A 15,487-nucleotide genomic window follows, 5' to 3' on the forward strand; every position below is an offset into this window, starting at 1 on the left:
AGCTCCATCCTGACCGCATGACCAGAGAATGGGGAGAGGATGAACCCTCAAACAAAATTTGAATTATTTTGAAAAGATGAGAAAATGGCTGATGGATGGCTGAAATCAACAAAATATCCATTACATAGGAATCTCTCTTTAAGCAAAGATTTAAACGTATCCAGAAATCATCAGATAGTTCAACTATGAATTGCCTGAGATAGCAATTACAAAAGGCTCCATTATAATACTTGATGTTTGAGACAGTAAAAAAATACTTTGTGTTTGTTAACTACTGGATTCTCTAAGCACTATGACCCTTATTCCTCTATCTTCAGGTTGTCAAGAAGAAATACAGCTGAGCTGTATAATTCCCACTGAAACACATTCCTAAAATGAATAGTTTGCCATGATGTTTCTTTCCTTCCATTGTTAATCCATAGTTTTTATAGAGGGTTGATATAAGAAATGTCCTTTGAAGCATATTTCTGTATGTGTTATGAAATCACATTTAAAGACACTGTCCACTCTGTTATTCAGTCTTTCTTTTTTCTCCTCTTTGCTAAGTCAGAACTGGAGAATCTCAGATTTTATACTATTGACAAGCTAATAAGTTAGCCTGCCACAGGTGTTCAAACACATACACTGATAACAGACACAAGACTCCCCTGAGTCAGAGACAGAGGTTGTTTATTATTTACTGCACAGCAGCCAGAGCCATAGCTTGTGTCATTTCCCTAACCCCTGACTTCCCACAGAACACATGTTACCTAGGCGTGTAGTAAGTTGCATCATAGGAGAGGAGCCTGAAATTAGGAGACTCAGCTTTTATAGGAGTGCTGGCTCATCTGCCCAGCCTGAGAGACAGAGAGACACAGAGAGAAACAAAGGGAGAAAAAGAGAGAGGGAATTGGGGGTGGGGAGCGAGAAGTAAATGTTTCTAGAGGGTTTAAGGAGAAGGCTTTATCTTTAGTGCCCTGTGACATGTCTTGGGAGATACATCTCCAGATCTCTCCAGAGGAATATACTTTATCCTGCTTCTAAAGCTGTTTGCTATTCACCATGTCCTTTGCTCAGAAGGCCCAATCTATACAGGAATGAGAGACAGCCACAGAGAATTGCCTCCCGATACTCATGAAAATTCAGTGGCAGGAAAATAATCTATCTTTCCAGTTGAATTTGTGTTTCCTTATATCCAATATTGAGAGCTGAAAAGCACAATGGATTTGTCTCTTTGCCCTAACTGACAGTGAGTGTCACAGGTAAATTGAGAGCTTAATTGTGATACCACATTCCAGGGACCTGAGGTGAAAGAAGCAGGTTGAGGGAATAAGTGACCTGTCCAAGGTCCATATGCTGTGACTGTCTCTTTGACATCAACTCAAAATCAACACCTATGAAATTTCTCCTCCTTTGCTGTTGTTCTAATTGTCTTAGAGTCTAACTTTAATTTTTAAAATTCTTGTCAACACAATATTTCAAAATATATATAATGTAGTTTATCAGAAGTTCCACCCAAATGTAAATTGGTAGTAATATTTTACAGTATAGCCTTCAGATACTTCCTTTATAAAAAGAAATATAATTGGGCACCCAAGTGGCTCAGTCGGTTCAGTGTCTGCCTTCAGTTCAGGTCGTGATCCTGGGTCCTGGGATTGAGGCCCGCATGGGGCTCCCTGCTCAGGGAGGATTCTCCTTCTCCTCCCTGCTTATGCTCTCTCTCACTATCTCTGTTGCTGTCTCTCTCTCTCTCTGTCAAATAAACCTTTTTTTTTAAGATTTTATTTATTTATTCATGAGAGACACAGAGAGAGAGAGAGAGAGAGAGAGGCAGACACAGGCAGAGGGAGAAGCAGGCTCCATGCAGGGAGCCCGACACGGGACTCGATCCTGGATCTCCAGGATCAGGCTCTGGGCTGAAGGCAGCGCTAAACTGCTGAGCCACCGGGGCTGCCCTCTCTCAAATAAATCTTAAAAATATATTTATATATATATTTTATATATATAATTAACCATGTTCTAATCCATTCCACATTTTTTTCTCTACCAAAGGTAATTATTATCCTTGGGTTGATGTTAGCATTTCTATGCATACTTTTATATTTCACTACATTTGTATACATCTATTTTTCTACATATATTTAAAATTTATATAAATGATATAATACTGTACTCATCCTTCTGAAGCTTTGTTTTTTCACTCAATGTTTTTGAAATCTGTAGCTATGGTTTATTATTTTATATTGTTTGTGGTATCCCATTGTAAGAAAAAATAATCCACAGTTTATTGTTGGACAGATGGGCAATTTAGTTTCCTTTTTTTTTTTGTATTACAAACAATATTTCATTGAACACTCTTATAAATGACTCCTTATCTCTGTGTGTGAGACATTCTTCAGGTATCTATCTAGAAGAGGGATTACTGGGTCATGAGGGATGCACATCTTCAATCTTATTAGCTGTTGTCAATATGCATTTCACTTTCTTGTGAATCATAGTGATTCTTGAATCTGAGGATAATTTCTACAGTTTCAGAAAATTCTTAGCCATAGTTTGTTCAAATATTACCTCTTTCTCATTTTCTCTAATCTCTTTTTCTGGAGTATCTATTAAACATACTTTGGACCTTTTCATTTTATTCTTTTTTTTTTTAAAGATTTTATTTATTTATTCATGAAAGACAGAGAGAGAGAGAGAGAGAGAGAGAGGCAGAGACACAGGCAGAGGGAGAAGCAGGCTCCATGCAGGGAGCCTGACGCGGGACTTGATCCTGAGTCTCCAGGACCAGGCCCTGGGCTGAAGGCAGCGCTAAACCACTGAGCCACCCGGGCTGCCCCCATTTTATTCTTTATATCTATTTACCTTCCTCATATTTTCCCTTTAGTTATCTCTTTTTGATACTTCCTGGGACATCTACTCACAAACTTACTGCTCCACCTTTTAGTTCCTGGCACAGTGAAACCCTTCCTTCTTTCCTTCCTTCCTTCCTTCCTCCCTCCCTCCCTCTCTCCCTCCCTTACTTCTTTTTCCTTTCTTTTTTGTAAACTCAGTCTTGATTAAATTCAGCATTTGATTTTATATAGAGTTTGTGGGGGCATTTCTATGTGTGTAAGGGTCCCAAAGTAGCTCAGCCTGCCCTACTACTGAAACCAGATGTCCTTCAACTTTACTTAGTATGTTTTATAAATTTTAATACAAGATGGTTACATTTCTTTCTGGAAGTAAATGAAGTATTCTGCTTTTTCATTTATTCAGCATATATTTATTGCACATTGAAATGTAAAATCACTAGGTTAGATATCAGATGTCTTGCTCTTGTCCTATATGGACTCTGTGGATGAGAGGCAAGTAAGCAGTGTCGGTGGAGTATAGCAAGTGCATGATCAGAGTGTGCAAAATGTACTATGGAAGCATCAACAAGGGGCATATAATTCCAAAGAGTGGTCAGTGTAGCCTTCCTAGAAGATAATACTGGATCTTGAACAGAGGAGATATTAGCAAAGTGAAGAAGTAGGAGACTTATTCCTGGAAGTGAACACTGTATGTTAAGATGCTGAGGTCAGAGAGAGCATGACTTATTTAGGAAATGTAAGCAGTTTCATGTGACTAGAGCAAGACAAGTGGGAACAGTGTCAAGTCAGAGATTCCAGGGTCCTTGAGGGTTAGGAATGCAGAATTAGCTTTATTTGGATAATATGTATTAGCTAGGGTGGAGAATCAGAATTGCCACTGAGAGGAATTACGTTGTAGCAAGGAAGAAAACAATATACCTCAAATATAGAAGTCTCAGTGAAGAAGGATTAGAAGTATAAATAGTGAAGATAATGGCCTGGAGAATCAAAGGAACAAAAGACTAATATAAGAGGTGCGTTGGAGGTCAATGGATTGGTCTGTGAATGGAGTGTACCCACGGTACCAGTGTACCAGAGAGCTAAGTGGCACAGCACGAGAGAGCGACACCAGCCCTGGTACATACATTGCTTGGTTGTCTTTCCATAGTAACAGAGTTTAGCTTACCCAGGATGAATTGCAGCATGAATTCCTTCAAGGATTGCCAGGCTGCCTGTGTCAAAGTAGAACTTTCTCTTATGCAGAAGTAAAAGGAATGCAATCTGGAATTGCCATGCAAGGGGGGTATGTTTTGTAGGTTCATGGAGGATGTCACCTTATGTAGGAAGGTGAGCAGCCCAATTAACCTGTCTGGAGGTGTTAAAGATCCTCTTCATATGTCTGTCTTGTCACTGATCTGAGGATAATTAATGAAAGAAAGATATTTTTGTGCATAGAGCACCTTAAATGGTTCTACCAGAACTCTGTTGGCTATTACGGAGCTGGGGATGCTCTGTAATTTCTCCCTCAAGAACATGCAGTAATTGTTTCCTCAAGATGATTAGAGGATGAACATTGTTACAGGAGCTCCGTGACAATATCCTCAGGCCTTTCTGGTTGTATACAATGCTCAGCCCTAGCGCATGCCCTATGTGCTTTAGCATCTTCAGAGATACTGAGCCCAATATGAAATATCCAAAGACCCAACTGATACAAGTGACCTGAAGAGACCCTGATGGCCTGCTGTAACATGAGCACATAGTTGGAGTCAGTCCTCTCCAGCTTTTTAAAGGAGCCTTCCTTTGTACCAGTCTTTATGGGTACTGAGTCAAGTTGCTCCTCAAACCCTGCCAGGTTATGCAGACCTGAGATTATAGCAAGTTATCTGCTGGTTCTGAAAGGGCCTCAGGAATGGAAAGCTCTGGTTAAGTAATTTCTTGGTGGTTTTCAACATCCCTAGCATCGATACTTACAGAGTGGAGCATCTGCTTAGCCTTATAAGCTGTCTGGATGAGTAAAGCTTGCAGCTGCTCTAGGCTGCAGTGACCTAGATAATCAGCTTGAATGCTGACTTCAGCCAAGACACGTCAGCTCCCAGACATAGTTGTTGACTTTGGCAGGGCAATGCAGGGCCATAGGACCAGGAGCTCTTGCTATGATCGAATCTTCCTTATATATGCCCCAATTTTCCTTATAGTGGCATTAGAGATGACTGTTTCTCCTTTGGACAGGCACTGTGGAGTGGGGGAAGCCAGATATGGGCAAAAGTAAAGAAAACCCTCACCATCTAAAATGTCTGTGACTTACGTGAACCCTATTGAACTTGTGCTTCCTTTTTCAGGATGAAGACCAGATACTTTTCTAAGTATAGTTTCTTCCTAGCCGCAACCCTCCAATGTAGATTCCAGTTTGGGGTTTAAATTCAAACTTCAGGGGCACCTGAGTGGCTCAGTGGTTAAGTGTCTGCCTTTGGCTCAGGTCATGATCCTGGGGTCCTGGAATCAAGTCCCACACCAGGCCCCCCAGAGGGGGCCTGCTTCTCCCTCTGCCTATGTCTCTGCCTCTCTCTGTGTGTCTCTCATGAATAAATAAATAAAATCTTGAAAAAAATAAACTCAAATCTCACATATTTTGTGGAAAAAATATGTAAACCTCAAAAATATCAAGAACTTCTAGAGGTCCTTGATGGGCTTGCCACGAGAGGTTATCTTGGGTGGTATAATTCAAGACCTGGGGAAAAAGGACAATTCCTAGAAAGAATCCCTGGAATCTTGAAGACATGACCTCTCTAAGCTGGCCATTGTCCCAAGCTGGGACATTGGAGCTTGTATAGGACCATGTAAGAGTTTATTCAAGAAGAGTGTTCCACAGGATAGTAATACCAGGATAAACAAAGTCCAATAGTTTTCTGTACTGTGGACTGCTAGGAGCCCTCCTGTGCTCATGAGTACTTGGGGTTGCTCCTGGTTATGTAGCTTTTCCAAGCCTATAGGAAATATTTTTTTTCTGGACCTGTTACCCAGTCAGTGCTGCTTGCAATGCTTACTTGTGAATTACTGAGTTAAAGTTTCCCCTATTACTACTATCCTGGTATCCTTTGTCAAAGTGGTTTTGAACAACATAAACTAAGTTGGGCTGGTGGTTTTTAACCTTCAGGTCATCTATGAGCGGGTCTTTATTATTTTCTAAACTGCTAATGGTTTGCTCTTTTGTGATTTATCTAAATTTTAGTGAAAATAAGATAAACTCAGATACTTCTTTTATGACTTGAGGTGGTCAAAATTATGTGGCAGGAGTGGAACTCAAAATTACGTGAAAGAAATTTTGTTAGAGATTGAAATGTTTTTACTGTTGAAATATCTATGTGTCTGAGATGTTATTAGTATGACCATATAACATATCCACATATCTTACATATCCATGTATCTTATATATTAATATTAATGTTAAAAATTCAAAGAAATATGGGCATTATATCGATATCAAGAGTCTTTTCACTTAAATAGACAAATGAAATTAATATAAGAAGTTAAGATAACATTTTTAAAATTGGCTGAGGTAGCTAAATAAAACCTTTGATTTATTTATCTGTTTTAACATACACTATTCTTGCTTCTAGCAAGCCAAAAAATGAAACAGGGTGATTTATAATATGAAAAATATGTATTGGAAGTAGGTCATAAAATTGAAAAATGGCTACTTGCCAGTAGCCACATAAATTTTGGAGGAAATATATTTTCTACAGGACTGACTTGTTAAAGGAATGGCAAGTGTTTATTAAAAGCATTAAAATGGTGAAAAAGTGACCCTGAGGCAATATACAGATTCATCATTCAGAAGCATAACATGTATCAGATAATTTATTTTGAAACTTTGAAAAGAAATCAGTTTTAATTACTTTAGGTGAAGGACAAAATCTGAAAAAGAAGTTGCAGTAAAACAGGAAGAGAGTAATTTCTCATGTGTGCAGACACCACATTTATTTTCATTGTATGTGGCCTACCAGTTACCGAGTATGGACCTCCCACCATACGTTCACATGTTGACAAACTCGTGAAACTTTTACTCTGCTAGGAGGCATTTTGTTGGAGTATATCTGCTCTCTTTCCTGACGTCTGCTCTCTACTTGTCTGTCTCCCTGTAGCCTAATAGTGGGATTCAAAAGCACGCTATCAATTTGATTCTTCTAGCAAGAGGGAAAGAGCAGCAGCTGCCTCATTTCCTGGAAACTCTTTCCAGAAGCCAGGAACTCTGGGAAATTTTCCAGTTCTCCAAACTAACTTATGGCGAGAGTAGGCTAAAACTGCCCCTCCCTATTCCCATATCTAGGAGTTAGTATGGCCTGAAAGACAAGAAGTAAGAAGGAATGCCCCCTTCCACTGCACCTCCCACCACCTCCATCCCTTAGCTGGCAGGCTAGATAGTATTCTTGGCTTCCACATTCCATTAATCACTTTAGGGAGAAGGAGGTAAATTGTGATGGGCAATTTTGTTCTTCATTCAGCAGTGGCAGCAAGCAAAAACTGAATACACTGTAACAGGCACTTAGAACACTGCCATACAAATGTTTGTTCAATAGAATGTCATTATGTATTCTTCAGAAGCACTTTTTAAAAGGCTGCAATATGCCATTGAGTGAATATAGCTTAATTTACCTGAGCATTCTGCTATCAATTGTTACAATTGTTCAGTGTCATAAATAACTTTAATGTACACATACATACTGTTCTTTCTAGTTTGTATGCCTCTTTACTGTGCATTTGCATGATTTTATTAGCTGCCGCCTGTACCTTTGGGGAGTTATTGAAGCCATTGAGTGTCTTGGCGCTTACTTCAGAGGAGCATGGCTAACTGCCACTTCACTGCTGAATGGGAGGGAATGTTTTTCCTAATGCCCTCGTTTCATATCCTACTCAAGGCAAGAGAGGTGACCTAGAAGAGAGTATAATTCCCTTAAATTAAATATATTCTGAAAAAAAAATTAAATATATTCTGTTATGTTTGAGGCAGAGACACCTATGACCAGAAGCTAGAAACCTTTGAGAGGCAAATTCATTATTGGTGTAAACCTTCTCTGTGTCAAAAAAAAAAAAAAAGCATGCTGGATGTGAACACAGAGCATTTACTAAAGCTTAATGATCATCTAAGGTTAATGCTGGCCTTCAGCAGTCTCATGATTAACATTTCCAATCAGGTCATTAATCTGCAGGAAATGCTTAGTATTTTGATTTCTGTTTGCTTAATGAAGAGGTAAATAATTTAGTAAAGGATGATTACATGAATTTGAACAAAGAAAAGACTGTTTTTCTAACATGCACAGTGGCACCCCCTAGTGAGCACACTTGTTAAATGTAAAAAAGTTCAAGTAATTTTAGATTTTGGAAATGCAAGATTATAGATCTTTCATAGGTTTTGGGGCAGCCTGGGTGGCTCAGAGGTTTAGCACCTAGCGCCTTCGGCCCAGGGTGTGATCCTGGAGACCAGGGATCGAGTCCCATGTCGGGCTCCCTGCAGGGGAGCCTGTGTCTCTGCCTCTCTCTGTCTCTCATAAATGAATAAAATCTTTAAAAAAACAACAACAAAAAATAGATCTTTCATAGGTTTTTATAGATCTGCCATAGCAAAAGAGAGCACCTTTTTGAGGGACATCTGGGTGGCTCTGGTTGAGCGTCTGCCTTTGGTTTAGATTGTGATTCCAGAGTCCTGGGATTGAGTCCCCACAGTGGGCTTTCTGCATGGAACCTACTTCTCCCTCTGTCTATGTCTCTGCCTCTCTCTCTGTGTCTCTTGTGAATAAATAAAATAAAAAGAGAGTACCTTTTTATTAAAAATAAGAGAGAGAGAAAATATATTTTTGGAATGTGAAAAAACCCCAAATAGGCTCAGTAGATAACTTTCTTTAGAAATATTTAAATTCTCATTTCACAGTAACATTGTAAAATTTAACACTGTAACATTGAAAACTTATATTGTAGTAAGAAAAGTTTTTTCTGTTTTGCAGGTCAGAAGGGGTTCTTTGTTTGAAATCATTTCTTTTCCAGCAAAGACTGCTTTAATTAGCATAATGTATGCTTCATATGCAGCACTCATTTATTTGGTAAGTTAAGAAAATTATTAGAATATAGATATAAATATACTTATCTCGTGTAATCTTAAATATATAGATATATTATAAATTTATAAGCCAAGGTACTATCCTCTTGTTACACAAAATAACTTTACATTAAACATTTACTTTTCTAAAAAAAAATTACTTTTCTGAAATAAAGTCAATTCATTTCTGAGGCCAGTCAATCCACCAAAAACAAATTTGCTTGAATAACTAAAATTATGTTTATAAAGTTTATTATTACTTAGTCAAGACATTTTGGTTTTACTTTCACTTAGCTATGGTTGTTTTGTTTCAGACATTGTGCCATGGTTTGCTAAAGTTCAGCATTCCATCATTTAAGTCTATGATATTGGGGAACACAAGTATTACTGTATTTTGAATTATAAGTGCTGTAATTCCAAAGTGTTCATTAAAAAGTGTGACAAAAGAGGCACCTGGGTTGCTTGGTGGTTAAGCATCCAACTCTTAATTTTATTTAGCTCAGGTCATGATCTCAGGGTTGTGAGATCGAGCCCTGCACTCTCTCTCTCACTCTCCCTCTTCCCCTCGCCTTCTAGTCACAGGCAAGGAGTTCTCTCTAAAAATAAAATAAAATAAAAACAAAGTGTGACAAAAATATAAAGGATTTTATAAACTATAAGGGTTTATTTTCTTTTAATCCATTGCCAGTGATACTACTAAATTTAAAAAAAGTTTAAAGTATAATACACAGAAAAGTATGATGAATTATCATCATACACAGCTTGATGAATTATCACAAAATCAAGAAACAGAGTATAACCCTCATTCTAGAAGCCTCTTTCTCACTCCCCTCAAAACTACTAACTTGATAATCACTAACCTCTTCTACAGAGGGTAACCACTATTTTGATTTCTAATACCATAAGACAGTCTTGTTTAAATTGTATTTAAACGAAGTCATATACTATATATTATTTTATATGTCTTTTTTTGCTCAGTTATCATTAGTAGATTCATTAATTACCTATAGCAATAGTTTGTTGGTTTTCATTGCTGAGTAGTATTTCATTGATTGGAAATATAGTCAATATATATATTCTATATATATGTCACTATTCACTCTATGGTGGAAATTTTTTATTATTTACAACTTTGGCAATTGTGAATATGGTTTCCATGAATGTCCTTGTACATACATTTTGGTAAAATTTCTGGATCACAGAATATGCATTTGTTCATCTCTAGTAGATAATGCCCAACAGTTGCTATGGTCAGTCTTTTCCATTTTAGCCATTCTTGTGGATGTGTAGTATTATCACCTTGTGCTTTAATTTGTATTTCCTTTGTTATTAATGAGATTGAGTTCCTTTTTATGCATTAAGTGGACATTGGGATATCTTCTTTTGTGAATTTCTGTAAAAGTCTCTTCTGTTTTTCTATTCTATCTTTTTCATTATTGATTTGTATTTTTAAAAAATTCTAGGGCTAAATACTATTTTGGTGATTTCGTTTATTCTGTGACTTCCTTTCACCCTTTTAGCAGTGTCTTTGAAACAAATTTTTAATTTTAATGTAGTCCAGTGTATTAATCTTTTCTTTATGTTAAGTGCTTTTTATGGCCTAATTAGGGGATATTGACCTACATCCAAGGTCATGAAACTGTTCCCTCTGATATATTGTACAAGGCTTATTATTTTATCTTTTACTTTTATTTATTTTTATTTTTATTTATTTATTTTTAAATTTTTATTTATTTATGATAGTCACAGAGAGTGAGAGAGAGAGAGAGGCAGAGACACAGGCAGAGGGAGAAGCAGGCTCCATGCACCGGGAGCCCGACATGGGATTCGATCCCGGGTCTCCAGGATCACGCCCTGGGCCAAAGGCAGGCGCCAAACCGCTGCGCCACCCAGGGATCCCTTATTTATTTTTAAAATTTTTAGTTATTTATTCATGGGAGACAGAGAGAGAGAGAGAGAGAGAGGAAGAGATACAGGCAGAGGAAGAAGCAGGCTCCATGCCGGGAGCCTGATGTGGGACTCAATCCCGGGACTCCAGGATCAGGCCCTGGGCTGAAGGTGGTGCTAAACCACTGAGCCACCCGAGGTGCCCTATCTTTTACTTTTAGATTTATAATCCATTTGGAATTGGTATGAGGTAAGGGACAAATTTTTCCTTCACAGGTATCCAGTTGATCCAACTCAATCTGCTAGGGGGAAAAACATTTCCTATTGCCCCAGAACATTTCTTTTGTCATAAATCAAGTGTCTGTTTATAGACTCTTTGTTCTATCCATTGATCTATTTTTCTGTTCTTACACTGATTCAGCATTGTATTATTTACTAATAATTATTTACTAATTCAACATTGTATTATTTACAAGAGCTTTATAAGTCATAACTAGTAGAATAAGTCCTCCCTTCTATCCATGAGCATGATATATCCTTCTATTTATTTGGTCTTCTTTAATTTTTCTTAATAATTCTTATAGCTTTTTTTGTTAGAGGTCTTACACATTTTTGTTCATATTTGTTGATCATATTGAAACACACAATAGTAAAGATTCAGTTTCCCCCATAACCTATAGATTGATTGTGGTCCCAACTAAAATGTGAGCAGGAGTGCAAGTTGACTAGTTTAAGATTTATAAGGAAATGAAAAAGGTCAAGAATAGCCAAGTCATCCTTGAAAAAATAGTAAAAGGGATCCCTGGGTGGCACAGCGGTTTAGCACCTGCCTTTGGCCCAGGGCACGATCCTGGAGACCCGGGATCGAATCCCACGTCGGGCTCCCGGTGCATGGAGCCTGCTTCTCCCTCTGCCTCTCTCTCTCTCTCTCTCTCTCTCTCTGTGTGACTATCATAAATAAATAAAAGTTAAAAAAAATTTAAAAAAAATAGTAAAAGAACTTACTTTCATAAACATATTCATGGTTTTTAAAAATAACTGAACTTATAAATATTTTTCAGGTGTTTAAATTTTTGAGAAGTAGAACACCTGGATGGCTCAATGGTTGAGCATCTACCTTTGGCTCAGGGTGTGATCCCAGAGTCCCGGGGTGAATCCCACATTTGGCTTCTGCAGGAAGCCTGCTTCTCTCTCTGCCTATGTCTCTGCCTCACTGTATATGTCTTTCATGAATAAATAAATAACATCTTTAAAAAATAATGAATAAAAAATAAATTTTTGAGAAGTGCTCAGTATCTTAAATGTGAATCTCATACAAAAATGACATCCAGCTGAGCTGGGATGGAAATATGCTGCAAAAAAATGGGTGAGATGAAGTAGCTGTGATGAAACTGAAATAAATTAGACTAAAGACAAAATTAAATTCTAATTTCTTGAAGGCTTTTGAAATCATCCCCCATGACTTGTCATGCTATAAACTTTCTAAGTAGGTATTAGAAACAACTTTTTGATGACCTGATTAATTGGTCATGTATGTGCCCAAAGTCTAGGAGAGGTCAGGGCTAGAATTATGCTTTTGAAAGCAAATAATTATATGTTGTAAGTTAATGCCCTGTGAGTGGAACCACTGTGAAAAGAGTGAAAAGTCTGGAAGTGAAAAGAGTAGAGAGTCAACAGAAATTTTAAAAATAGCAACATTTAAGGTGAGCTAAGATGAAATCCATGAAGGAGACAAAGCAATAATCAGAAAAGTAGGAAGCGAATCAGGAGACAAAGTGTCAAGGAAATAGAGACTTAGTTGTGAGCAGTTAAGTATCAAATACCAACAGAAAGCATCAAGTAAAATAAAGATTTGAAAAGTGTTCATTAGATCTAGTAGTAAAGATGTTGGAGCCAACCATCTTAAAACTATTCCAGTGGTGTTATAGGATAAGTAAGACAGAAATAAGCAGGTTTCAATGAAGAGGAGATGATAAAACCAAATCATGAATATAGATGCTGATTTGATCAAGAAAAGCAACCATATATAGCAGTGAAGAGGAAAACAGGGTGCCAAGGATTTTTATTTTAATTTTAAGATGTTAGATACTTGAGCACATTGGAAGTTACAGGGCAAGAGGCAGTCAAAAAGGAGAGGCTGCAAAGGCATGGAATAATTGATAGGAAAGAGGTAGGGTAGACTAAAAGTAAACACAAGATCAGGGTACTGACCTTGATCAAGACCCTTCATTTTCTGTGACTGGGGTAGAAGTGGTTAGAATGGGCACAGATAAAATTTTGTTGGTGGGGAAAGAAGAAATATATCGAATAAGACAGGACTTCCTAATCTGTTTTGGAGGGGAGAGAGAGAGCATGCTCTTGAGCAGATGAGCAGGGGGAGGGGCAGAGGGAGAGAGCATTTTAAGCAGGCTTCATGCCCAGCATGGAGCCAAACAAGATGCTCAATCTCATGACCCTGAGATCATGACCAAACCCAAAATTAAGAGATGGATGCTTAATGGACAGAGCCACCCAGACCCACTCCCTCCCCCAATCTTTTTTCACAGCATGGCATACAGAGAAAATTATCCTACATGGGGATAAATGGATGAAGCTGTTTGCAGCTGGAAGTGATGGACCTCAAGGCTTATAGCTCTAGGTTGGGATATACTTGGATATGGGATATACAAAAAATACCTGGCAGTACCTTAATTGCTGAAGACATTTAAATATCTCAGTTAATTAGAAGTCTCAAGTTAGGTGGTTCCCAGGTTTGTACAGTGGATCTACAATGTCATCTGAACCAGGGCCTTTCCATCTTTATTTTATGCTTTCTTGTTTGTTGTTTTTGGTCCTTATGTTTGCTGCCTCATGCTCATATTTTATTTTGTTGGCTAGAACAAGGTCACGTGACCACATCCTAACAGCAGGGAAGTGAAGGGAAGTATCTGGTATTCCCTCATTCTACAGTGGGATGCAGGCCAAGAGAGGAGAAGGCAAGAGGCAGATCAGAAGGAAATTGAAGTTGGTCAAGCCAAGGCCCTCAATCCTCTATTACCTACTTTAGGAAAACCCTCTAAGAGTTTATAGCCAATTATGTCAGCTTTAGGCATCACTTTGGTAAAATAAGCTAGTTTAGGTCTTCTTACATTTTATGGATTTTATTATTCTTGTTGCTTGCCTTAAGCTCTTATCATCATCTTTTTCATCATTAGTAAACTTACTCTGTAAGTTTCCAATTTTCAAAGCTCCATTACTCTGTGTTTTGTTTTGACATTCTTAAAATACTGAATGGCATTCTTTTGAGGGAAAATGGATTATGTGTTTGCTTAGAAATCATTGATCTGCTAGTTTACTAAATTCTAACTAATGTGTTTATGCCCTTCCAATTGCACACATAGGTATAAGCAAAGTGTAGGGGGAGAAAATAAACAAAAAAAAAAGAATCTATTTTGAGATATTAACATGTTTGGGGACAAATCCCATCTCTCAGAAAATGTTTCATTTAGTTTAGGAGAAGAAAGGAATTTCATTTAATTAAATCAGAGTAAAGATGTAAAACAATGAATGGGGGGGAGAAGTAAAGCATGTCTTTATTGAAGCATACACTTATGCTTTAATTTTCTTTCTAGATGATGGTGTAATATTTTTAGAACAAAGAATCAATCTCCTGATGTTTATCATGTGCTTAGGAAAGGAAGTGCTTCTTTCTTAAAGAATAAGATTAATGACTTTATGTTACACATTTTATTATTACTGGAAGTTCAGTAGCTTAAAAAGAATCTTTACCTTTCAAAAAAATTTTTTTTTTATTATTAGACAGTCTGTGTTAATGCTGTGCTGGAGAAGATAAAGAAAATTTTCCAAGAAGAAGAAACCATAAGGCAAAACAGAAAAGAGAATGAAAATCTTAGAAAAGCCTTTTCTGAGCCTGTGCTTTCTGAGCCTACATTTCCTGAAGGTGAAATCAAAGCAAAACCTTACAGGTCATTACCAGAGAAACCAGACAGTATTTCGGATCGCCCCAAACTTCCTGCTAATAAGTTGAGTAATAAGATCCAAGTTTTACATTCTGTGTTTGACCAATCAGCTGAAATGAATGAATAAGCAAATTGGAACATGAATATTACCAAGTGGAGCTTAAGAGTTATCTATCTAATCACATTTCATCTGATAAAACCAGGAAACTAGTTTTCATATATTGAGTGCTCTGCTTTAAGAAAAGGGTTGGAGAACTACTAAAATGTCATTCTCAACTATTTATATGGTAGAGAAAATAAAATGAATCTTGATGTAGAAGTATGACAATGATATTTTAATGAACAAGAAAGTGTACCCCTTGGAGGCTTAGACTTTATGCTATCATTTATAACATGGGTATATTTTATTAAAGACCTGTTTTAAGTATCTTTCCAATTACAGTTGGCCCTTGAACATGGGTTTGAACTGTGCAGATCCACTTATATGCAGTTATTTTTTGATAAATATATTATAGTAAATGTATATTCTCTTCCTTATGATTTTCTTAACACTTTCTGTAGCTTACCTTAAGAATACATTATATAATACATAGGACATTAAAAATATGTGTTAATCAAGTGTGTATGTGATCAGTCAGGCTTCCAGTCAATAGTAGACTATTAGTAGTTAAGTTCTGGGGGAGTTCAAAGTTAAATGTGGATTTTCAACTGTGCATGGGGTTGGTACTCCAAACCTCTGC

At 37.3% G+C, this 15,487-nt stretch overlaps 1 protein-coding gene across 3 annotated transcripts in view; it reads left to right on the forward strand.

Annotated features, from left to right (window-relative positions):
- SPATA9 (spermatogenesis associated 9) overlaps nt 1-15,066 on the forward strand; it is a 40,113-nt gene extending 25,047 nt beyond the window's left edge. For all 3 annotated transcript variants that reach the window (XM_077864265.1, XM_077864269.1, XM_077864274.1), the window contains exons 4-5: nt 8,810-8,905; nt 14,587-15,066. In XM_077864265.1, the coding sequence (XP_077720391.1) occupies nt 8,810-8,905; nt 14,587-14,874 (384 nt within the window). In that variant the 3' untranslated portion in view covers nt 14,875-15,066. The remainder of the gene's footprint in view (nt 1-8,809; nt 8,906-14,586) is intronic.
- Nucleotides 15,067-15,487: the final 421 nt, after the last annotated feature.

Source organism: Canis aureus, chromosome 2 (assembly GCF_053574225.1).
Source record: "Canis aureus isolate CA01 chromosome 2, VMU_Caureus_v.1.0, whole genome shotgun sequence".
NCBI classification, from domain to species: domain Eukaryota; kingdom Metazoa; phylum Chordata; class Mammalia; order Carnivora; family Canidae; genus Canis; species Canis aureus.